Genomic DNA, 27127 nt, shown 5'->3' with positions numbered 1-27127 from the left:
ATCATCGCATCAGGGGAGTAGTCAAACACTGGGAACTTCCAAAGTCCATTCAGTTCTCAGGTTGCCTTCAGGAGATAAGCAGCCTCGCTCTAGCATATCTGTGGTTTTTAGAGTTCAGTAGGTTCTCTCAAAGAAGGGGCTGGGCTGGAACAAGCCATTGAAAAGGAAGTAGCCTGTGCCGAGAGTCGGTTCCATTCCTATCTGAGGGTGGCTAAAAGGCCTAGTGCTCCTAAATTTTCTTCTCCGGTGATCACATCCACTGAGTCCATTTCCCATCTTTCCCTAAGCCTAAAGTTCCCAAGCATTATTCTTTGCGGCAAGACAATGAAAGTAGGGCCAATCATATCCCAAAGATATGATATCTAAGTTAAAAAGATAGGAGGGGAGAAGGGGCATTTAATTTATCTGTTCATTTATCTGTTCTGTTCTGCAAGGTGGCACCAGCGAATAAGAGATAGAAGAGAATTTAGTGGGGAAGGGAGAAGCCCTGGTTGGCCTGGAGGCAAATGCTGGAGCTGGGCCTAGGCAATGGCTAAAATGAGCAGGAAGATAAATTTAAAGAATGGCCTCTTCAATAAAGTCATTTCCTTTTCCAAAGGTTCTGGGTAACTGGTCATCCATCCACTATGCTGAGTAGCCTCCCCCAGGCTTGACTGAACCAACCCTAACGACATCAGTTCAAGCAGGGTGTGTACAGTGAGAAGCAAACTGCTCTATCGCACCAGCCACGGCCCCTCTTCCACATCCCCCACCTTCTCAAGAGTCCACACTTCTGCAAAAGTTCTCCTATCAATGCAAATCTTAACTTTCAAAAGTCCTGGCCAAGCGATAACATAACAGCCCTGAGACAGATGCTATCAAATGAATAACATGACCACGTAAGATAAAGAACAAATCTCTAGTCTCACTGGAAGTCACATTTTGATTTTTTTTCCCTTTCGCATATTCCTCTCTGAACTATTTCTTTCCACTAGTGCTTAATTTGATTTTGCAAGATAAGGAGAAAAGAGAGAGCCAAACAATTCTATTGCAGTTTTGTGTCATCAGGGGATGGACTATTCTAATTTGGCCCAGTCTCTTTTTCCTTCCCAGACCCTAACAAGAGGCAATTTTGCCTCTATCCAGATCTTTAATGGTGCCCGGGTTGGAGAGAAAATCTTGGGTTAGAGGCCCTCTGATGAAAAGTCCAGAATTTCAAAGGGCATAGGCAGCAGCTTTTAATTCAATTAAGCAAATACATTCTGAGTAACCATTACGGGCAAAGCACAGTCCTAGTTACTACAGAGGGAAAAAGGACAAACTTGAGAAGCCTATAATCAAGCATTTTGCAGCCCCTTCCCTTAAAAGAGCTTAATACCTATTTATCCCATAAAAAGCCTACAATTACCTTAGTTTCAACTCAAAGATTTAGAGCCAAGGAGTCAATTGGAGTGAGCTTTTAAAGTGATTTACAGTGGATCGGGCTGTGGGCCCCTGAGTAACACGCAGAACAGTATGCTGGCCACTGGGAGTGTAAATTTAAAATCTTGACTACTGAGGAAATTTGTTTTTTAAATGCTTTCCTCTTATCTTTCAGGTACTATTAAATTAATAGGATTTCCAGTGTGGACCGCAGGTCTGGACTGGGAGATTAAAAGAAGGTGAGAAAGCAGTTCCTGGAAACTAAATGGCTCAAGGCAAACTGTGGAGTAAACACTGTGCTGTGGGCTGTCCCCCTGTCATCAAACCTCTCCCAGCTCAGGGTCTCCGGTTCGGCTCCCTGTCCCACATGGGCTCTCAGCGAGCTGTCGCAAGCTGCCTTCAATTGTTAACCCTATTTAGCTGTGTCACCCTGATCTGCCTTTTGTTTCTCTACCTTTAAATGAACACAGTTTACTTTCCGTAGTCAAATAAACTATGGAGAGGTCATTTGCTTTTGTTTTGCTGTGCCCTGATGTTTTCATTTAAAGAATACGTAGTCTCAGCTTTACCATGACCTATACTCCGTCGCCCTGCCCTATGGAAGACAGTAGCCCTCCTCACTAGAATTCAAGAACAAAACAGCACAAGGAAAATTTCCTGACTGTGAATGTACTGGGACAGCAGAACAAGGTGGAAAATTCCTGCCATTCTAAGTATTCATAAAAATAAACCATAACTCAGAATGCCTTCCCAAGGTGAAGCTTCCACAGTGTCTATGTCAACCTGGCCACTGCTGGCCGATGGGCAGGACTGGCTTCAGGAAGGAGAACGCACTCGAGTGGGAGGCACAGGGCCTGCGTTCTGGTGTCCCTTCTTCCACATGCTAACTCTGTGACCTCAGGGCAAAGCGTTCAACCTCTCTGGACTTCAGTTTCCTCATCTTTAAAAAGAGGATAATAATAGCAGCTGTAAGGTGGTCATGGGTCTTGAACATAATAAATATGCAAGAATTAAAAAAAATTATAAACAACTGGATACAGGTATAATACTGTCAGAAAACCTACTGCCCTTCTTGATATTTGGCTTTTTATGCAGCAATATCCCACAGAAGTTTTCTTTTTCTATTAGCTGATTCTACTCTTATGGTTTAGCTAAAAGGGGGAAAAAAAAAAAACCCATCTTGAGATAGTCATTAAAATACATTAACGGGTGATAAAACTTTTCCCAAAATATAACTGAGTGCGGAAAGAGTTACACATTTCTGTCCAGTAATCGCACACCTTTCCTGCAGGGGTTCATTTGAAAATAAACGACAGCATAAGAAGGCTTTCAAGGGCTGGGACATTGTCTTCTGAATGTTCTGTGGCTCTTACTACCCTAGGAACCTGCTGCAGATATTATACTCAGAGTCAGACCCTACCTGTGAAAACTGCGGTACAGAGATGTGACCCAGGTCACAGTGCAAGTTGATGGCAGAATTGGGACCAGAATTCAGGCACAGTTATATTTTGTTTTAATATAATTCCAAGTTGCTTTCTCAGTTTCCTATCAGGGAAGAATTTTGCTTCTTGGAAAACTTGACTCAATCACCATTATAACCCACTCTGGGTTTCCTAAACAGTGGTCATCAATGTGCCTGCAGATGTCTGAGAATGCATTGGGGGTAGCCCCGGCTGCTCAGAGCCTCCAAGAAGATAAAATTCATACACACAATAAAAGGACAGAGCTTCCAGTTCCCAGGAATAATCAAGACAGTGCTGCAAGGAAAGAAAGTTAATATCTGAAATGTATTTTTATACCCCACGGAGAACTTCTAAGAGGTAATTTGAGTAGTTCTGAATGATATAATAATGGGATTAACTACCTTTTCCAAACCTAGGTCAGGCCCTTCCCAGAGAAAAGCAGAGCTGTTTGAAGGCATATAGATGTGGCCAGTTATTTCGATGCCAAGAAAAGACACGGATCCTGAAAGAGCGTGGTGGGATGAGGGAGGTCAGAGTTCATTTGTTCAAGTTAAGATGACCTGTACCTTTTTACACTATTCTCAAAAATTTTATTAGGAGAACTTGGAGTTTTTCCCTTTTCAAAATGTTTACTTACCCTATCTGAAAACACTTCCTTTCCTCTGTTTGAGACTCAGCCTGTGGTCGGTACCAGCCAACAGCTGAGTGGTATTCCGCATGTGTGTGTGTGTCTGTGTGTAACATGGTAAGTCATTTACTCAAAGGGAAAACAACAACAACAAACCCAGCCACCCCAAATGAAGACAGTAGAAGAGAACTAACTGATTTGTCTGTTGTCTTTCCTGTCAAGATCGCCCTCGCCTTTGCTTTGGTCAGCGGGAAGGACTTTATGTACGAGTCATACAAATGTTTTGCCAGGGCCCGGAGATCAGCAGACTCTGGGTTCAGCTGGTCGATATCACTGGAGATCTCCGCCAACAGCTTCTCCTTCTCGGCCTGTGGCATCCGCCCAAACCTGATGGCTACGGAGGAAGAGAAACGGCAGGATGAATGACTGCACTATTGTATATATATACATCACAACCTCTTTTATCCTTTTATTCATCAATGGACACTTAGGTTGTTTCCATTTCTTGGCTATTGTAAATAATGCTGTAATGAACGTGGTGGGGGCAAATGAATTAAGTTGAGTCTTACTAAAAATGTTTTTGTCCTTTAACATCTAAGGGGTGAACTTGCAGTCATATCAGGCTTTTGACAATGAGTAAGGCTTCGTCTCATGGTCAGTTTTCCACTTTTAACATGTTGATTTTACAACAGCTGTAGCCTGTAAACGAGACTTATATAACACTATTGCTTTTCATATGACTTTTGCCAATAAGTTATGTTTTTCCACCTCTCTTTCTTGAGGAAAAAAAAAATGTGCGCATTTAGAGGTTTTGCAGGATTTGGCAACCTAATAACTATCACTTTATTTTCCAGCTCCTCTAAAGTAAAACGAGGAGCAGCCTTATCACCACTATTAAGTAATTTTTCAGTTGGGGTAACATTTTTCAAACTATGTGTAAAGAATATTTAAACATTTGCCTAGGTTTCTTTCCAAGGTCGAGATGAGCAAGACACGTCAGCCTCACCTTCTGACCCTGAAGTCTTACTTGACAACATTTAATTCATTCACTGAACACCTGTTTGATGGAAGACACTGGCTTGACAGACGGGGCTGGGAGACACAAGGATGAAAGGGACGCGTCTAGTAGATCCCAGATATAAAAGAGCCTAAATATACACGGATTATCCTCTCTCTCATGGACCGCTCTTTACCAGCACCTTCCTTTCCACCTAAGCCGAGTTTAAGCTTCTGACCCTGGCATGATCTCCCCCTCATGCTCTTTCCTCCACCACTGGACTTAGTGAAAGAGTCGTCTTCCCTTTCTGTCTTACTATTTATTTCCCAACCCACTGCAATCTAGGTTTTCCTCATTTAAATTCACCAGAACTTCGCTCTTAAAAGGATCCAAAGCTTTCCTCACAGTCAGATCTAGGGGCCTCTTCTAAGTGCTCATTCTGCTTGAGCTCCCTCCCAGCTCCCTCCCAGCCGTTAATACTGTTGACCTTCTCCACCCTCTTATTTCAAATTTTTCTCGCACTGGTTTGTGCTTTTCTGGCTCTCCTAGCTTTCTGGCTGCTATTTTCCAGACGTCTTTGACGGTGCCTCTTCCTTCACTTATATTCTGCTATTCCTAGTTTGACCTTCTCTCTAACTCAGCAAACGTGCTAATGACTCCTGCCCTCTCTTCCCTGAGATTTGGACCCTTATTTTTCACTTCTTCCTGTGTTCCTTTGCACATGGATGCTGGATATTCCATAAATACCTCAAATGCAACATAAAATCAAACTTTTCATTTTCCACTCCAAACTGTCTCCTCTTCCTGTGTTCCTTTCTTTATTAATTCACTCTATCACCCAAACTAGACACCTCGAATAATCTTTGACAACCCCTCTCTCCTTGGACACTTGTATTCATTGGTCACTGCTGAGATATTTCTCTCAATGCCATTTCTTCTCACCGTTCCCAATGTTTTAGATCACAATATTGCATTGGTTTTCCGATGGATCTCCCCGATTTTTCCCTCTCTAACTTCTCCTTTTTAGCTGTCAGTAGTTTGGTTTTTGGTAATACAGGTCTGATCACTCCCTCGCTTTATAAGAATGTGGTGCTACAGGAAAGGTAAGAAACACACAGAAGAGGAAGAATGGGGAATTAGAAGTCGGATGGAAAAGAAGGCTTTTGAACTGGGCCTTCAGCACCACATAGGATTTTGACAGGGAACGGAAGGACACAATACGCAGAGCCCCAGAGGTATTCTATCACAGGGCACTTTGCAGGAACAGCAAAGTACGCAGTTTGTCTGAAATGTAAGTGGAAAGGGCAGCAGAAGGAAAAGGAGGTGAAGGCTAGATTATGGGCGGTAATGAATGCCCTGCAGGTATAAGTACCACAGCTCCTTTAGGACTTTTTACTTTGTTATATTTTCTGAAAGTTAACATTTGGGTAATTTTTCCTCACACCACAAAGAAGATGAAAGAAACAAAAAGTAACATGTTGCAGTTTAAATTTGTTTGCCATTCAGGCTTTTCTTTTTTTGCTATATACATAGTGCTTCTGTTTACAAGGAAGGAGAGAACTACCTTAAAAATGCTGAATGACACAAAAATCTGTGAAACCATTTTTCTAGCATTTTATGAAGCTGCTAAAAAATTATTTTGAAAGTTGTCGCTTTTTTTTCAATATAAGAAAAAAATCCATCATTTATATAATAGGATATCCTAATCAGTAAAGCTAAGGTTTCACTAACTTTTTACATTTATAAAAATTATTATTTTTGTCCAAATTGAATGGTATGGGGAAACCTAGCTGAATGACTCATAAGTAATATAAGTCAACTCTTCTTTACTTCAGATTTTTTTAAAAATGCACAGCCTAAACTTATTATTTTATTATTTAGTTCATACAAAAAGCAGCTCTTGAATATTAAATATTCACTAGTCAAAATTCTTAATGACTAAATTATCCTATTAAAAATAAAGAGGACACATTTTAAAAATATGATTAATGTCAGGGATCTTGACAGCAGGACTTTAAAACAGAAATTGTACTTTGAAAAACTATAAAAATGTGTATGAGTATCCATCTGACTGAAGAAGCAACATTAATATACAAGAGTATTTTTATTAAGATTCTACAGATACCAGCATCACTATTTCAAAGTGTAAAACAAGTAGTAGCTGATACAATGATCACTTAGGAATTTGGTTCTTTATTTCTGCTTTACTTTCACTTAGAGCTTTCCTCTATAGGCAGTGTCTAGACAGGGCATTGAGCCGATTGTGTTTGGGACAACTCAGGAAGACTTCGAGCCGTCAGCAGGATTGAACCATGGTCTAGAAATGATGGATTGCTAAATACCAAAATAAGTGGAACTTTGTTTATCTTGATCATTATAGAAAAACAAACACTTTCTTCCCAAAGCGTATCAATCCAACACCTGGGTGCTTCTTTTACCTAATGCTGGATATTTGAGAAACAACTATGTATCCAAATGGAAGAATTCTGAAATCATGTCCTTCTACGATGTTTAGACTACATGTCACAGTCAAAATGAAAGTTCCATTTGAAGATGGAACCATATACCATGAACCATTAATCAAATATACCATTTATACTTTCCCTAGCCCAGACTGCCCTGGATTTGTACTCTGGGGTTACATTGTTATGTGATCATCAAACAGACTGACTTAAATTGCTGAGGAATTGATCAGAACATATGGGAGACCTGATTCAGGCACATGAAAAACATATAGGTGGAAACTTTTAAATTCAGGCAAATGACAGATGTCTAGATATTTGGAAGACCGTGGCACTGTCTGTAAGACATGGACCAGCTGGTTGAAAAGTGAGCTAGGTTGTTTGATTTACGTAGAATCATAGAATTTTCAACGTTGAAAGGACTTAGCAATCACTGATTTTTTAAAAATTAATTAATTAATTTATTATTTTTTATTTTTGGTTGCACTGGGTCTTTGCTGCTGTGCCTGGGCTTTCTCTAGTTGTGGCGAGCGGGGGCTACTCTTCGCTGTGATGCACAGGCTTCTCATTGCGGTGGCTTCTCTTGTTGTGGAGCAAGGGCTCTAGGTGCGCGGGCTTCAGTAGTTGTGGCACACAGGCTCAGTAGTTGTGGCTCGTAGGCTCTAGAGCGCAGGCTCACTAGTTGTGGCGCACGGGCTTCGCTGCTCTGTGGCATATGGGATCTTCCCGGACCAGGGCTAGAACCCGTGTCCCCTGCATCACTGGCAGGCGGGTTCTTAACCACTGTGCCACCAGGGAAGCCCGCCATCATTGATTTTAGTGATTTTCCAACAATACTTCCCAGAGTCCCCAGGGATCCTTGAAGGTGACTTCAAAGTCTCCTTCAAAGGTGGGAGCGGATGGCTAACGGGGAAGCTAAATGCCCTGAAGGGACAGAACAGAGACCAAAGAGCAGAAGGAAAAGTAACACAGAATGGAGAGAATTCACTTTGGGGGATGTTTATTTCTTCTCGTGTGTACTGTGAATAGCAAGGAGCTGATCCTGGGGGCTTCCCTGGTGGCACAGTGGTTAAGACCCCGCCTGCCAGTGCAGGGGACACGGGTTCGAGTCCTGGACTGGGAAGATTCCACATGCTGTGGAGCAACTAAGCCCGTGCGCAACAACTACTGAGCCTGCGCTCTAGAGCCGCGAGCCACAACTACGGAGCCTGCGTGCCACAACTACTGAAGCCCGCGTTCCTAGAGCCCGTGCTCCACAACACGAGAAGCCACCGCAATGAGAAGTCCGCGCACTGCAATGAAGAGTAGCCCCCGCTCGCTGCAACTAGAGAAAGCCCGCACACAGCAATGGAACACCCAATACAGCCAAAAATAAAATAAATATTAATATAAAATATTAACATAAAATAAAATAAAAATAAATTAAAAAAAAGAAAATACCAAAAATAGTATTAAAAAAAAAAGGAGCTGATCTGGGTATAACCCTAGAAACCTCTTTTGATAAGTTGGTCGGTTATTACATTGAGGTCCATTCACATAAACCATTAAGAAAAAGACTTTCTATAAGAACGGAAACCTCATTACTGTTGGCCTCACACTGGCCAGAGCAAGGAATTTTAAGTAGTTACTACAATATCCTAGAAAACTCTGTATTTGGAAATGTTTCCTTCATCAGGATAATAGACAGAACTAATCAAAACCTACTTGTTGAGTTCCCCTTCATGTGTATAGATCAAATGGATGTTTTCTTTTCTGTGCAACCCATTCCCATCAAAACCCATGAAAAAGGATTTTCTTAATCATGTTTGCAATCCTGTAAATGCTGAACTGCATGTGTTTGATGCCATGACATTTAATTTCTTTCTTTCTTTCTCTCTCTCTCTCTCCCCCCACCTTTCTTTCTTTCTTTTTGCCTGTGCATGAACTAACCAAACACTCTACCAAGACTGCTCCTCTCTCTGAATAGAGTAAGCTAATTGTCATAAGAAGTCAAAAGATGACCTTATTATCAAGTTCATGATAGCTTTCTTTGACTTTTCTGGAAAGATAAAATTATACCATCAATACTATATAGGTTGGACTTTAAATATCATTTGCTTATAAATAATAAGAAATAGGAGATGTATTTTATGTGAATGTGTGCAAGCACTAGGAAATATATTTTTCTTCAACATGAAAAGTGACAATTTTTAAAGGACAAAATAATAAATAGCATTAAAAGCAAAACTGGCCTCCTTTCCTAGGCAGTCTTAGTAATAATGACCTTAAAGTCAAAGATTTCTTCATAAAGATAAAATAAGTTTATTGCAGGCTTCCCTGGTGGCACAGTGGTTAAGAATCTGCCTGCCAATGCAGGGGACACGGGTTCGAGCCCTGGTCCGGGAAGATCCCACATGCCGCAGAGCAACTAAGCCTGTGCGCCACAACTACTGAGCCTGTGCTCTAGAGACCGTGAGCCACAACTACTGAGCCCGCGTGCCACAACTACTGAAACCCACGTGCCTAGAGCCCGTGCTCTGCAACGGGAGAAGCCACCGCAATGAGAAGCCCGTGCACCACAACAAACAGTAGCCCCTGCTCGCCACAACTAGAGAAAGCCTGCATGCAGCAACGAAGCCCCAACGCAGCCAAAAAAAAAGTTTATTGCAACTTGATTGCATCACCTAAAATATAACCCTTGAATTGAAAATGTACCCTTATGTTTTATGAAGTCTGAAATAAAAAGGAAACTGATGGAATTAAACCAGCAAATTATCTTGCAATTAATGACTGCAGTTGTATACACAGCAGATGTAATCAACTGTTGAGGAAAGTTGAACCAAATTTCCATCCTGTCTAGTATAGCTGATGGATCTATTCAAAATACATTCTTGCCTTTAGAGGAAATGACCCCATATTATGATACAAATATAATTTTGTAAACTACTTTTAAAGGGTAGAAGATCAGTTCAATTAGTGATTCCCAAATATCTTGATTTCTGCTATAAAAACCAAACATCTGCATGATGGAACAAAAATTTAATTTTCACAGATGCTTTGGAGTCCTTATAGATGAAGACTGACTTCAAATATTATATCTTCTTAACCAGATTAGTTTGGAGAGAGGAAAAGATAAAAGAAAAAAAAAAACAGGGTATATGATGACATGAGACTTTGGATTTAATTTGATTACTTTGGCATTTTATATCTCTTGAACCCATAATTATTTTGGAAAGAACTGACTAATTCTTGACAAATATAATACTACCAAATTACATCAAAATTATTTTTTGTGAGCCAGTCAACCAATAAGAGCCAGATTAAGAACTATTTCTTCAAACAGGGCTGTCTTCCATGATGTTACTGAGTTAGTGCTACAGTTCATGAAAACATGGGTCTTCTACAGTCCTTCCCTCAAGTCGACATTCCAAATCATAAGCCTGACTTTAGATACAGGTTTAAAAAGTAGAAAGTTTTACTCTCTTATGTTACTATGGATACATGAAGTTTTGTGAAACTTTAAAATATTTGCTTAATCCACATATTGTATGCTGCATAAAGTCAAGGAGAGTGTTCTACTCATTTTTGCATAGTAAAGAGAAAAAAGGACATATATGTAAATTCTGATATACCACTTAAGTTCCATATCCAGAAATCAGAATTTTCTTACATTAAAAGTAGAAACTACTATATATAAAATAGATAACTAATGAGAACCTGCTGTATAGCACAGGCAACTCTACTCAATACTCTGTAATGGCCTATATGGGAAAAGAATCTAAAAAAAAAAAAAGAGTGGATATATGTACATGTATAACTGATTCACTTTGCTGTCTACCTGAAACTAACACAAATTTGTAAATCAACTATACCCCCCAAAACTTAAAAAAAATAAAGTAGAAACTACTGATATATATAAGTAAAGTATAATCTGTTTTTAATACTATTAAAGCAACACAAAAAATTAACCACAACTATCATTACATTTGTTTCAGAATACTACAGTTATTCCCATTACCTCCCAGATTTCCCAGTCTTTTCTCCCATCATGGCAGATGCTCAACTATAAGAGAGAAGGATTCACATTTAAAGCTGAAAAATTCTGACCTAATTGAGAAACGTTTTATCAGCATTTAGTATTCTGAAATCTGGCAATCTGTGGAAAAACTGTACACGTTTTCAGCAACGGCCCTCATGTCTACTGATCTGGCAGCCATAATGAGAATAATAAAGTATGTGGCACTAAGGGTTCACTTACCATTATGAGACATCCCCACAGCAAGGCATTTCTGAAACCGACAGTACTGACATTTATTTCTACTTTTTTTGTGGATCCGACAGTTAAGATCACACCTATCATAAATAAGCTTCAATCTGATTGTCCTCCGGAAGAAACCCTGCAAAGGGATATGGAAAAAAAGGAAGCAAATTTTGAATGTTTGGGACAATGGCTAAAGGTACACTAGCCTGGGTATCAGAGGCTAAGGTAGGTTCTTGACACATTCTGTCACTGGTGACTTTAGATAAATCACTTAATCTCTTTCAGTTTTCTCTGCTATAATATAAAGAACCAGAGGATCTCCAGTATCCTTTTTTTAGCTCTTAGACAGTGACCACAACCCACTGATGTCATTGAATGCATCTTGGCTCTACATCTGGATTTCAGCAAGCTCTAAGAAGTGCTCTGGATTTAATGTAATGCAAATAAAACACCATGTAATCAGTTCAGTCTCTCTGTAAATCATTCCAACAGCATGCCCCAGCCTTATAATTGTGCTAAGCAGTTTGGCAAAGTTATAGTCATTTCATTCTAAAACATGAGCAGGGCCAATAAAAATCCACATGTGGATAATTTTTTGGAATTCTCTATGTTGCATAATTTCCTACAGAATTGGTTTCATTTATTTATGCATTTGAAAGAGTGCTCCATAAACGCTGTAGCCTACAAACAAGAAGAGATAACAGAAAATAACATGAGAAGTAATACATAAATCCTCAGAAAATTGACAGCTATCTCAAAATAGCAAATATGTCCATTTGAGGCTAATTGAACTCTGCTACATTTACATATTTTTGAAAGACCTGAAAAAAAATTCTAATGAGAAACATTTTCTTACTCCATTTTTTTTTGTTGTTGTTCAGAATATTCTTACTCATTTCTATTGTGCTCATCTTCATGAAACTCATTTCTTAATTCTTTCAAATTTATCTGGCCCTGTTTGATACAAAAAGCACTGAATTAGGACTGACTCTACCACTGACATGCATTTTGACTTTCTCCAGATTTCTACCTTGAACTCTAGACAAGTATGTTCAGCTGCTTACTTGACATCTTTACTTGGAAATCTAACACCATCTCTAACCCAGCAGGTCCAACTGTGAAGTCCTAATCATACCCTGCAAGCTTATTTCACTGCAGCTCTCTCCATCTCAGCTGATACAACTCCATCCTTGAAGTCACTCTCAACTTCTTTCTCTCATGCGGAAAGCTCTTGCTCTAAATACACAATTGCCTGTTTCCCTCACTGCCTTCAAGTTGTGCTAACACCTCGACTTCTCAGTGAGGCTTATCTACCTTATTTCATACTGTGGCCTGTCCCTGTCCCCACCTCTCCTTGGCAGTTCTTGTTCTCCTTTACTCTGTTCTTCTTTTTTCCCAATAGCCTTTATGACCTCCTAACATACCATATAATTTACTTATTATATTTATGTTTATATTCTGCTCCTCCCCTACTGTCCAACTAAAATTGTGAGCTCCCTGGGAGTAAGGGATGGTCTCTTATGCCCCTAGATGTAACCCAAACTCCAACAACAGTGCTACATTAAAATCTGTTGAGTAAATGTGTGTGTCGTTTAACTTCCTTTCTAGGCCATCTCTGATATTTTGTGATTCTAAACTATGACTGAGATATTACAAGGCCACTGGCACACTCTTTTCCTTTCAGTTTTTGTTGCTATCTTATTAAAGGTAATAATTACAAACATGTAGGAAATACATGTAACTATAAAACATAATAAGGTAATTATCACACGAGCCCATTGTTCAACCCAAGATTTAAAATCATAACCAGCCACTTGCATGCACATATGAGTTCTTCCCTTATCCAACTCCTGCCTCTGTGGCCTCTTGAAAATATAATCATTATCCCCAATTTTGAGTTTATCATTTCCTTGACCTTTAAGAAAATATAGTTTTATCACACAATCTATAAAACTAAATAATACATTGCTTAGGTATGCCAGTTTGGGGGCTTTATTAAGTAGTATCATACTATATACAGGTATTACAAATATATTCCCCTCTCTATGACTTACTATCCTTGAAGTTTACTATTTCAGTCTTTTTTTTTTTTTTTAACTTGTAAACCTTTTCATTTTGCTCTCATTCTTGAAAGATCACAGGGCACTCAGTTTTTCCTCTTAACACTCTGAATTCCATCGTCCCTGTGCTTTCATTGTTTCTGTTGAGATGTTGGTTGTCAATTGACTTTGGTTGCATTTATATATTCTCTTTGTTTTTCATATTCTGCAGTTTTACTGCAGTGTGTCTAGCCATGGATTTCTTTCATTTATCTTCTTGCACATGGTTTCTGCATCATGGTTTCACTTGTTCATCAGCTCTGGTACTCCAATTAGTTAAGTGTTAGAATTTCTTTTCAATCCTTCAATATTTCCCAACTTCTCTTTTATATTTTTCATCTTCTTACCATTAATTACTCATTAATGTTGATCACGAAGGTAAACATCAGAAGAGCCAAATAAGATGACAAAAAATATATAATTACAATGGCAAAAGTAAGTAAAAGCAAACTCTTCTCACCAAAGTTCATCAGTAAGAAGAGTTCTGTACATTACTTACTATTCATCACTAAAGAAGACATATTTTTAATATTCAAAGATCCTATGAATACTTAAAGAACTAAAAGAGGTTTCAAATTCTAGCAGATTCTGGGTAGGACATATTCTTTTAAGACATTGTTGGTCTCATTTTAGTAATTTCTTTGCATATATCTTTCAGTTAAGTAATCCTTTCTTCTCCTGTTTCTAGTATGCTAATTAACCCTTGCATTGAATTTTTATTTCAATGATTGTATTTTTCACTTTTAGAAGTTTCACCTGTTTTCAAAGCTGTTGGTCAGATAGTCTATTATTGCTCATTCATTGCTATGATTCTGCCCTCTATCTTTGAACAATTCATACACAGCTGTTGTACATTCTGTATCAGGCAATTCCAATATCTGCTTTCCTTGGGTAGGGGTGGAGAGGTCTAAGTCTGTTTTTTTGTTTATTTGTTTACTTCTGGTGAATGTCATCAAGTTGATTGCCTACTTACGTGCTTGCTGACATTTTATTTTGAACTCATTTCTTGACCTTAAACTGTGAGAATCCTACAGGGTCTAAATTGGGAATTCTTTCCTCCAAAGAGAATTTAAAGATTCTTCTGTTGAAAGCCAGGAGTGCCACTGGCTTATGACTATTTCAGACTCTCTTGAGAATTGTGGCTCAACTCAGAAGCCCCAGACTCAGCTTCTCCTCACTGACAGCTCAGAATACTGACATAGGCATCTACCTGTGGGGCAATGTTGCACCTCAGTATTCCTGTGGGCATCTATCATGAGGAAACTCTGCCCTGCCCCTCCAAGTATGCCTGCAGCTACATCTCAAGACTTAGGATTTGCTTTTTTGTTTGTTTTGCTATTAATGTTTTGGAGAGTTTTCCCTACCTCTTGCGAGATCACTAATATCTCAAACAGTATGTCCTGTGTACGGTATGCTGGGAAGTTAAGCCTCTTTAATTCTCAAAGGGTTCTAAGAAGTTTTAAATATTTAAAAGCCATTTTTCCCCCAATGATTCACACAAGGCTAAAGTACAGAACTGTTGTCACTGATAAATATTGGTGAGAAATTTTGTTTTGATTTTTGCTATTGTGACCATATATATTTTATGATATCCTTGACTGCTTCTCTGATGTTCACTGTTAAAACCTAATATTAGTGGTTGAAAATGCTGCTTGGCTAGCTGCCAGGTCCCAGAGTACTCACTTATTTGGCATGGTTGGAGAGGAAGGCTTTTTAATAAGAGAATTATGTTTTTTAAGCTTAACCCTTATAATGTGATTTTTTGTTTTGAATCCTATGATGTCTTTCAAAGTGTATCACATTCTTTTTGTAATGATTCCAATGTTGAAGGATAATCATTCTGTATATCATTTACGTACTGACTATGCACCGAAAATCTTGAACTAAATATATACAGACTCCAGCACAAGCTTGGAACTTACTTTTACTTTTCTTTTAAGACTAAGTTCATGATAACCAACCGTTTTCTTACAATTTGACTCTTTCAAGAAATCTAGAGAGGAAGATACAAGGCTCTCAGTGTTTCTTCTGTAAAATTATTTCTTGACTTGAAGAATGAAGCAGGCTTCTCAAAAGTCTCTTCATATTGCCAATAAAGAAACACTCTCTAACAACACTCTTTTTTATTGTGTCAGCGTCCATAAAATGGTGTGCAATTTCAACAGCTCACAGTTCTGATTATCATGAAGTCTGTGAACTGGTGTGATGGAGATGCATCAGTCAGCATTTCAGAAAATTGTTTTGTGTATATTTTTATTATAAAGTCCTTATATTTGCTTGTGAGAACGTAATGCCCATTTTGGAGGGGGGGGGGTTTTCTGCTTTAAAAAAAAATTTCTCCAACCTCTCCTTCATTGCTTTACAAGTAACAAAACATCAGGTGCAATGAGACCTAAGAGTGGTATTGTTAAGTTTACAATGAGATTAAACGCCCTGCATTCAGCTTTATCATAAAATGGTATGGCCCATAGAGGCTGAATCAACGAGCTGCCACTGGCATATGGGAATATACTAAAAACTCTTTCTGAGGTAGGAATACAAAAAATACATAGAAATACAAAAACAGATTACACTGTATTGTATGGTAGATTGTGCTTCCTTATGCCTTTAGCTAAGTCTATGGTTCTAAAATGATCTTTCACTAAAGACACAAAAATATGATGAAAACCTACTAGAGAAAAAAATAAGTGTCCAATTTGTAAGCAATAAATGCCAGCTTAGCAAGCTGTAGAGTTTATTAGTCTTTCAGTAGCTACAGGTTATACATTACCTAAATCTGTAACGTTAATAACCAAATACTCCATCACTGTTTCCCTGTAATCCAAACCCAATCTTTTTATTCCTATCTGAATTTTGGCAAGGATCACCAACATAAACCTGTTCCACTGGCACTGTAAAGTTGTTTAAGAAGACCTACTGACAGTTATCTTAAGGATTATAACTATTTTTTGCAATCTATAAATTAGTTTGCAGGTTTGTGGTCAACTGTATTTTAATTATGGGTATATCCCACATTCTACTGAAATGACAAATGTTAAATTGCCAAAGCACCTTTCAGAAAACACATACAGGTGAGTCTTACACATGTGTTAATTTCATTTTCACTGAGTATTGTTGATGACCTAAGGTGATATCTTTGATTACTGACAGCCACTGGTCTAATTTAGCTGCATTCAGAGTGTGGCAGCAATTCTGTTTAACTCCATAGTAGCAAAGAATGAGTCAGTATGTCTTCAGCCTCATTCCTTGTAACAGTGGTTCTCAAACTTTTTGGTCTCCATACTCCTTTACTCTTGAAAATTGCTGAGGTTTCCAAAGAGCTTTTGTTTATGTGGGCTATACCTATTAGCATTGATCAGAATAGAAATAAAACCTGAGAAATTACTATGTACAAGAACACACAGGCCACATTCCATCAGGCATCAGAACTATGCTAACATTCCATGTCATGCAGTTTCTGGAACACTCCACTTACACTCCTGAGAGAATGAGAATGAAAAAGGCAAATAACAACTTATTATTATTATGAAAATAGCGTCAACCTCATGGGTGTCTTGAAAGGGTCTTAGGGACCCCATTCCCAGACCACAATTTGAGAACTGATGATTTATACTTGGAGAAGCCAAATTACATTATTCCTCTAACATTTTTCTTGTTCTTAACTTTAAAATGACCAGATGTCTATTTTCCCTTCCAAGGATAGCATAACCTTCCTTGCATTTTAGTCTAGGAAGTCTGTAATCTATATTTTGAATGGTTTCCAAGTTACTGCAGGTTACTATACAATACTGTTAATTTTTTTCTACTGCTTTTCTTTATTTGTTTATCTCTGGTAGGTGAAGGACTCCCCTAGATTCATCAGATTCTAAGTGTTTATTCTCCATTTTTGCCTTAGAACATTTCTGTTTGTAACTCGAGGGCACTTGGGTTTTCTTCTCCCTGTTTTCTTTTTGCTACTTTTCTTCTTTGCTTTCTTTTATCTTCTAAGTTTTTATGCCCTCAGAACTTAGCTACTTACAATATTTGTCTTTCAACTTTTAGCTGTTCTCAGAAATGTTAAAACTCTCTACAGGCAGAAGCAAGAAGAACTACAATCCTGCAGCTTGTGGAACAAAAACCACATTCACAGAAAGATAGACAAGATGAAAAGGCAGAGGGCTATGTACCAGATGAAGGTACAAGATAAAACCCCAGAAAAACAACTAAATGAAGTGGAGATAGGCAACCTTCCAGAAAAAGAATTCAGAATAACGATAGTGAAGATGATCCAGGACCTCGGAAAAAGAATGGAGGCAAAGATCGAGAAGATGCAAGAAATGTTTAACAAAGACCTAGAAGAATTAAAGAACAAACAAAGAGATGAACAATACAATAACTGAAATGAAAACTACACTAGAAGGAATCAATAGCAGAATAACTGAGGCAGAAGAACGGATAAGTGACCTGGAAGACAGAATGGTGGAATTCACTGCTGCGGAACAGAATAAAGAAAAAAGAATGAAAAGAAATGAAGATAGCCTAAGAGACCTCTGGGACAACATTAAATGCAACAACGTTCGCATTATAGGGGTCCCAGAAGGAGAAGAGAGAGAGAAAGGACCAGAGAAAATATCTGAAGAGATTATAGTCGAAAACTTCCCTAACATGGGAAAGGAAATAGCCACCCAAGTCCAGGAAGCGCAGAGAGTCCCATACAGGATAAACCCAAGGAGAAACACGCCAAGACACATGGTAATCAAATTGGTAAAAATTAAAGACAAAGAAAAATTATTGAAAGCAGCAAGAGAAAAACGACAAATAACATACAAGGGAACTCCCATAAGGTTAACAGCTGATTTCTCAGCAGAAACGCTACAAGCCAGAAGGGAGTGGCATGATATACTTAAAGTGATGAAAGGAAAGAACCTACAACCAAGATTACTCTACTGGGCAAGGATCTCATTCAGATTCGATGGAGAAATCAAAAGCTTTACAGACAAGCAAAAGCTAAGAGAATTCAGCACCACCAAACCAGCTCTACAACAAATGCTAAAGGAACTTCTCTAAGTGGGAAACACAAGAGAAGAAAATGACCTACAAAAACAAACCCAAAACAATTAAGAAAATGGTCATAGGAACATACATATCAATAATTACCTTAAACGTGAATGGATTAAATGCTCCAACCAAAAGACACAGGCTTGCTGAATGGATACAAAAACAAGACCCATCTATATGCTGTCTATAAGAGACCCACTTCAGACCTAGGGACACATACAGACTGAAAGTGAGGGGATGGAAAAAGGTATTCCATGCAAATGGAAATCAAAAGAAAGCTGGAGTAGCAATACTCATATCAGATAAAATAGAATTGAAAATAAAGAATGTTACAGGAGACAAAGAAGGACACTACATAATGATCAAGGGATCAATCCAAGAAGAAGATATAACAATTATAAATATATATGCACCCAACATAGGAGCACCTCAATACAGAAGGCAACTGCTAACAGCTATAAAAGAGGAAATCGACAGGAACACAATAATAGTGGGGAACTTTAACACCTCACTTACACCAATGGACAGATCATCCAAAATGAAAATAAATAAGGAAACAGAAGCTTTAAATGACACAACAGACCAGATAGATTTAATTGATATTTATAGGACATTCCATCCAAAAACAGCAGATTACACTTCTTAAGTGTGCACGGAACATTCTCCAGGATAGATCACATCTTGGGTCACAAATCAAGCCTCAGTAAATTTAAGAAAATTGAAATCATATCAAGCATCTTTTCTGACCACGCTATGAGATTAGAAATGAATTACACGGAAAAAAACATAAAAAACACAAACACATGGAGGCTAAACAATACGTTACTAAATAACCAAGAGATCACTGAAGAAATCAAAGAGGAAATGAAAAAAATACCTAGAGACAAATGACAATGAAAACACGACGATCCAAAACCTATGGGATGCAGCAAAAGCAGCTCTAAGAGGGAAGTTTATAGCTATACAAGCCTACCTCAAGAAACAAGAAAAATCTCAAATAAACAATCTAACCTTACACCTGAAGGAACTAGAGAAAGAAGAACAAACAAAACCCAAAGTTAGCAGAAGGAAAGAAACCATAAACATCAGAGCAGAAATAAATGAAATAGAAACAAAGAAAGCAATAGCAAAGATCAATAAAACTAAAAGCTGGTTCTTTGAGAAGATAAACAAAATTGATAACCATTAGCCAAACTCATCAAGAAAAAGAGGGAGAGGACTCAAATCAATAAAATTAGAAATGAAAAAGGAGAAGTTACAACAGACTGTGCAGAAATACAAAGCATCCTAAGAGACTACTACAAGCAACTCTATGCAAATAAAATGGACAACCTGGAATAAATGGACAAATCCTTAGAAAGGTATAACCTTCCAAGACTGAACCAGGAAGAAATAGAAAATATGAACAGACCAATCACAAGTAATGAAATTGAAACTGTGATTAAAAATCTTCCAACAAACAAAAGTCCAGGACCAGATGGTTTCACAGGTGAATTCTACCAAACATTTAGAGAAGAGCTAACACCCATCCTTCTCAAACTCTTCCAAAAAATTGCAGAGGAAGGAACACTCCCAAACTCATTCTATGAGGCCACCATCACCCTGATACCAAAATCAGACAAAGATACTACAAAAAAAGAAAATTACAGACCAATATCACTGATGAATACAAATGCAAAAATCCTCAACAAAATACTAGCAAACACAATCCAACAACACAGTAAAAGGATCATACACCATGATCAAGTGGGATTTATCCCAGGGATGCAAGGATTCTTCAATATATGCAAATCAATCAATGTGATACACCATATTAACAAATTGAAGTAGAAAAACCATATGATCATCTCAATAGATGCAGAAAAAGCTTTTGACAAAATTCAACACCCATTTAAATAAAAACTCTCCAGAAAGTGGGCATAGAGGGAACCTACCTCAACATAATAAAGGCCATATACAACAAACCCACAGCAAACATCATTCTCAGTGGTGAAAAACTGAAAGCATTTCCTCTAAGATCAGGAACAAGACAAGGATGTCCACTCACACCACTATTATTCAACACAGTTTTGGAAGTCCTAGCCACGGCAATCAGAGAAGAAAAAGAAATAAAAGGAATCCAAATCGGAAAAGAAGAAGTAAAACCGTCACTGTTTGCAGATGACATGATACTATACATAGAGAGTCCTAAAAATGCCACCAGAAAACTACTAGAGCTAATCAATGAATTTGATAAAGTTGCAGGATACAAAATTAATGCACAGAAATCTCTTGCATTCCTATACACTAATGATGAAAAATCTGAAAGAGAAATTAAGGAAACACTCACATATACCATTGCAACAAAAAGAATAAAATACCGAGGAATAAACCTACCTAGGGAGACAAAAGACCTATATGCAGAAAACTATAAGACACTGATGAAAGAAATTAAAGATGATACCAACAGATGGAGAGATATACCATGTTCTTGGATTGGAAGGATCAATATTGTGAAAATGACTATACTACCCAAAGGAATCTACAGATTCAATGCAATCCCTATCAAATTACCAAGGGCATTTTTTACAGAACTAGAAGAGATCATCTTAAAATTTGTATGGATACACAAAAGACCCTGAATAGCCAAAGCAGTCTTGAGGGAAAAAAACAGAGCTGGAGGAATCAGACTCCCTGACTTCAGACTATACTACAAAGCTACAGTAATCAAGACAATATGGTACTGGCACAAAAACAGAAACATAGATCAATGAAACAAGATAGAAAGCCCAGAGATAAACCCACGCACCTACGGTCGACTAATCTATGACAAAGGAGGCAAAGATATACAATGGAGAAAAGACAGTCTCTTCAATAAGTGGTGCTGGGAAAACTGGACAGCTACATGTAAAAGAATGAAATTAGAACACTCCCTAACACCATACACAAAAAGAAACTCAAAATGGATTCGAGACCTAAATGTAAGACCAGACACTATAAAACTCTTAGAGGAAAACATAGGAAGAACACTCTTTGACCTAAATCACAGCAAGATCTTTTTTGATCCACCTCCTAGAGTAGTGGAAATGAAAACAAAAATAAACAAATGGGACCTAATGAAACTTAAAAGCTTTTGCACAGCAAAGGAAACCATAAACAAGACGAAAAGACAACCCTCAGAATGGGAGAAAATATTTGCAAACGAATCAACGGACAAAGGATTAACCTCCAAAATATATAAACAGCTCATGCAGCTCAATATTAAAGAAACAAACAACCGAATCCAAAAATGGGCAGAAGACCTAAATAGACATTTCTCCAAAGAAGACATACAGATGGCCAAGAAGCACATGAAAAGCTGTTCAACATCACTAATTATTAGAGAAAGGCAAATCAAAACTACAATGAAGTATCACCTCACACCAGTTAGAATGGGCATCATCAGAAAATCTACAAACAGCAAATGCTCGAGAGGGTGTGGAGAAAAGGGAACCCTCTTGCACTGTTGATGGGAATGTAAATTGATATAGCCACTATGGAGAACAGTATGGAGGTTCCTTAAAAACTAAAAATAGAATTACCATATGACCCAGCCATCCCACTACTGGGCATATACCCAGAGAAAAACATAATTCAAAAAGACACATGCACCCCAATGTTCACTGCAGCACTATTTACAATAGCCAGGACATGGAAGCAACCTAAATGCCCATCAACAGACGAATGGATAAAGAAGATGTGGTACATATATACAATGGAATATTACTCAGCCATAAAAAGGAACGAAATTGGGTCATTTGTCGAGACGTGGATGGATCTAGAGACTGTCATACAGAGTGAAGTAAGTCAGAAAGGGAAAAACAAATATCGTATATTAATGCATGTATGTGGAACCTAGAAAAATGGTACAGAAGAACCAGTTTGCAGGGCAGAAGTTGAGACACAGATGTATAGAACAAACGTATGGACACCAAGGGGGGAAAGCTGCGGGGGGGGTGGTGGTGGTGGTGTGATGAATTGGGCGATTGGTATTGACATGTATACACTGATGTGTATAAAATTGATGACTAATAAGAACCTGCTGTATAAAAAAATAAATTAAATAAAATTCAAAAATTAAAAAAAAAATTTCAGAAAAAAAAAAAACCTCTCTACAAATATATGATGAATAGAATCACAGTGAAACTATTTGCTTAAGCCTTCTAGTTTTCTAAGTGTTTTACCAGCCCATAAAAATAATAATTTATTGTGGAAACTTAACCAACCATACTTTTATTTATCAGCATAAATTACCAAGATGACCAAAAGTGAAAGATTTCTTTGGGTATTTCTCAGAATTTAGCCACAATTTACTCAAAATTATATAAATCTAACTCAATAAAATGACATGTTCTTACTACTCCTTGGGAACATAATGATTTCATATAAGATCACAGATATTTTAGTTTGGTTTCAATCACAGAATGAATGGGTTTTCGTGTTTTAAACGAAAGCCATCTCTTGCCAGTAGTATTTCAAGGAGTCATTTTGGAATTTTAGAACTTAGAGATGAATAAGAAGCCCTTGGGGAGCTAATCTAACCAAGTTGTTTTACACACAAGGTGTCTGAGGGCTGAAGTGCTCATGTGATTGGTTAGGGACCTTGGGCAAGTGGCCAGGTGACCACTAGCTTGTCTCTTTCACTTTATTAAGTTGCCTTTGGAGTAATAAACTATTGGACTGAAGAGGTTTTAGAGATCACCTAATTCAACACCATCATTTTATACATGTGAAAACTTAAGGCAGAATATGGTTTAAAAATGATAATATGCAAAAGCATCTTGCACAATATCTGGCGCATAGTAGAAATTCAATAAATATTAACTTCCTTTTTTGGCCCATGGTCCAGTTAGGAACCCAGATATTCTAACACCTACCTAACTGCTGTCATATATCTTTATTCTGAACAAAAAGGCCCAACTGAGGATTGAATCTGATCTTACCTTTTATAAGCAGCATTATTTTATAAGGTAAGTATTTATGAACAATTTATTCTGAGCCCTGGAGTATATAATAAGTACCATTCGATTACTATTTTATTCATGGAGCCTATTAGAATCAATTCTTTTAAAAGACTAACTACATTTTAAAATATGAGTAGAGGGACTTCCCTGGTGGCTCAGTGGTTAAGAATCCGCCTGCCAATGCAGAGGACACAGGTTCGAGCCCTGGTCCAGGAAGATCCCACATGCCGCGGAGCAGCTAAGCCCGTGCGCCACAACTACAGAGCCTGCGCTCTAGAGCCCGTGAGCCACAATTACTGAGTCTGCGTGCCACAACTACTGAAGCCCGCACACCTAGCGCCCTGCGCTCCACAACAAGAGAAGCCACCACAATGAGAAGTTCGCGCAATGCAACGAAGAGCAGCCCCCGCTCGCCACAACTAAAGAAAGCCCGCGCACAGAAACAAAGACACAACGCAGCCAAATAAATAAATTAATTAATAAATTAAAAAAATAAAAATAAAATAAAATATGAGTAGATTAACACTTTCTTAATAATTGGGCAGAATATTACTAAATGAACTTTCCAAAATACCCTTTTGCACAAAGAAAAGAGGTGAGGAGAAAGAGTACCTCCTTTCCAAAATAGTTACATCGCTTTGCCTGCTCATAACACATAGCTCAAACTGATGCTGGAATAAGAAAGCACAGAGCACTGGTTTAGGAGTCATAAGATATATGTTCTGGTCCTGGCTCTGCCACTTACTGATGGATGACCATGGGCAAGTCTCACTGATTCATGATTTCTACACCTGTAAACTGGCCATAAATAAGCTTGACTTTATAGGACTGTTCTAAGGCTCAAATGAAGATTCTCTATCTGTCTGTCTGTCTGTCTATCTATCTATCTATCTATCTATCTATCTATCTATCTACCTACCTACCTACCTACCTACCTACCTATCTATCTATCGGGTCTTAGATACACAGAATATTCCATGGTATAGTGAAAAAAAAAAATAGAATATTCAGGAAATCCGGGTACCAGTCTGGGTCAGCTCATCACTGTCTGTCCATGATACCTTGAACAAGTGACTTTTTTTTTTTTTTTTTAAATCTGCAGAATGCAAGGTTCGAATTAGATGGTGCTGCATAGGACCAATTTGGAAAAAGGGAAGTGAGGCAAAGTAGCCTTGCTTTTAACAATTTTCTTAGGTTTTCAAGTATTATATCATTTGAAGAATGGGTTTTACCAAAAATATTTAAAAGCTTGACAATGTTATCTCAGTTCTTTGCCATCTGTTTGCAACAGGAAATGAAATAATAGGTACATTTTCAGCAAATTATTTCAAAAAAGAAAAAATTTTTTTTTACCTTGCATCCTTCACAAGCATGAACTCCATAGTGGAACCCTGAAGCTTTATCCCCACAGACACGGCATTCAATTGCCATGAGGGAGTTGGAAGGCTCTTCGTGAGGCTTATTGTACAGCTGAGTCTTTTCAGAATAGTAAGGTGGGGATGCAGGCTCCACTTTGATTGCACCTGTGCACAGAAAAACATGAGCAGGTAATTATCACATGAAAAACAATGCTCAAGAAGCAACAGGGCAAGTCACTGTAGTACACCTTACTGCCATTATTTTATTATTTAAGTTAGATGCACTATGGAACATGAAAAATACACAGGAAAAAGTAGGCTTTGTAATCACAGGCAAGTCGCAACACCTCTGAGCCCCACCTGTGAAAAAAAATGGGGTTAACTTTGTGGTTAACTTTTAACTTTGTGGTTCTATGACCCTGCAATACCTCGTAATACTAAAGCTCTAACAGGCAACATATGGTATTTGAGATCATTAAGGTTATTTTGCTACATAATGTGCTGTATTTGGCATTCGTGACAATATTAAATTATACATTTTAATTTAAATGTTGCATTTTAGAAGTGTTTTAAAACCACTCTTGCAAAGGAAACAGAAGGAACATTGCCATGGAAAGGTAATGGTAAGCCCAGCTTGAAGGTACATGAAAAGTAAGAGACCAGGTTCCCATCAATGTTGAGTCAGAAAAGATGGTTTGTAAAATGATCTCTGATAGAGAGAGGCCCTATGGAAAGCAAGCACTATCTTTCCGCTGGTCAGGATCAGGCCTGTTAAATTTTCATATTAGGCTCCAACCGAAAGCCACACATATAAATATAACCAAGTATATCATTTATCTTAAAAAAAAAAAAAAAACTAGAACTACAGGAAGTTCTTACTTATTGTCAAGTAATGGCTGCAGTTACATGGTGGTGGCTCTGGAAAAACAGCATATCAGCAAAGAGATAAAAATCAAGTAAAGAGCATCATAGAAATTTAATCTTGAAAAGTGCAGTTTTAGTTTTTCTTGAGTCTGATGGCTTGATGTGAATTGCGTTAATGGCATGGAGATTTATCAACAGTCTACAATGTCAACATTTAAATTTGTGCTGAAAAATAGGTTTCACTGTAAGCTGTTCAAACTGCAGAATTAGGAAAGATGCAATAGTGATTTAGAGATAAGTTATAAAAAGTAACAAAATGTTCCTTATCTACTTACAAGTGGAAAAAAGAATTCAAAGTTTGGGGGGGATGGACTCTTAGCCTGAGATGCACCTGGCAAGGTAATCATGCTGGAAAATGTCCCTGAGAAGGAAAGAAGAAAAGAAAGAAAGAAGGGAGGCAGGAAGGAAGGGGGGGGTGGTGTGCAGAGAAAGATGATCTGGGGTGTTCGCACACTACCTTCCCTTTTGGTCAATTACAAATGCCCACTATTTCATGGATAAACGGGTGAATAAATGAATGGTAAACAGTTTCACTATAGGCTTTAGTCTCTGGAGCATTTATCCCAGTGTGAATGAGAGATTAGTCCAATTCTAGTCTCAGTAGTCTGAAAAGTGAAATAAACCTCATACTTTGGTACTCTTGGAGTTTCAGGTCATACTTATAATCCGCAACCATTGGGTCAGCTCTTGGGAACGGAATGTCTTCATAGTGTGGAGCGGAAATGCTGGAGAAATCAACGGTGGTGAAGGGCTTGATGTCAAAGGAGTGGGAGTGGTCGTCCATCACAGAAAGATCCACGGAGCTGATCCCAAAGTTGGTGGGCCAAAACGGCATCTCTGTGTCAACCATGGTAATTTCTGAAATGGAGAAAAGAACAGCTATGACGTTAGTCCTGGAGGACAGTGCCATCTTGTAAAGATCCACAGAAAGGGAACAGAAAGAGTCTTGGGTCAAGTGATGTCACCTAGGTGATCATGAGGAGAGAAGAGAACATAGCCACCATCTTAGTGCCGTCCAGGCTGTTGAACTAATGGAGGGAAGTCACCCCTTACCTGGACATCACAGTTGAGGACCCTCTAATAGTGTCACGTGTACGGCATACTCATATCAATGTCTTACAAACAGCCCTGTTCTCATCAGAGCAGGATGACTTTCCTAAGGGTATCTGGGAATGGGCCTCTTGTTTTTTCCCAGCAAGCAGAGAGCTAAAGAATGTAGCTCTCAAAGGCTGACTCTTGCAAAAGGTTAAAGATTCCAGCTGTGGTCTTCATAAGAAAAACAAAGCGCCTTGAAAACACAAATAAGGAGACTAGTGCTGTGAATGTGCTTCAGTGGTTCCAAGAGGACGCATCAGGCACGGTTTGGGTTCACATGTCTGAATATCTACATGAATAAGTACCCAAACAACTTGAAGTTATCTGTCTTACAGTACAAACACTACTCTGGTGATAGCTTAAAGGTCATACGGGGTCTCAATGACATCCAGAAAAAAGTGTGTGCTCCTAATGACAGAGGCAGCCATTGAACTGTATCTT

At 38.2% G+C, this 27127-nt stretch overlaps 1 protein-coding gene across 6 annotated transcripts in view; it reads right to left on the bottom strand.

The window, feature by feature from the left end:
• Positions 1-27127, bottom strand: part of PPARG (peroxisome proliferator activated receptor gamma) — a 136674-nt gene that overhangs the window by 23858 nt on the left and 85689 nt on the right. For 5 of the 6 annotated variants that reach the window (XM_059940412.1, XM_059940411.1, XM_059940414.1 and 2 more), the window contains 4 exons: positions 26222-26449; positions 24663-24832; positions 11189-11327; positions 3687-3886 (listed from right to left, as the gene is read on the bottom strand). In XM_059940412.1, coding sequence (XP_059796395.1) covers positions 3687-3886; positions 11189-11327; positions 24663-24832; positions 26222-26441 — 729 coding nt within the window. In that variant the 5' untranslated portion in view covers positions 26442-26449. Of the gene's footprint in view, positions 1-3686; positions 3887-11188; positions 11328-24662; positions 24833-26221; positions 26450-27127 lie in introns of those variants that run through there. The other variant, XM_059940417.1, reaches the window with a different exon arrangement.

This window comes from Balaenoptera ricei, chromosome 11 (genome assembly GCF_028023285.1).
Source record: "Balaenoptera ricei isolate mBalRic1 chromosome 11, mBalRic1.hap2, whole genome shotgun sequence".
Lineage (NCBI taxonomy): Eukaryota > Metazoa > Chordata > Mammalia > Artiodactyla > Balaenopteridae > Balaenoptera > Balaenoptera ricei.
This window is presented reverse-complemented; position numbering and strand designations above follow the sequence as displayed.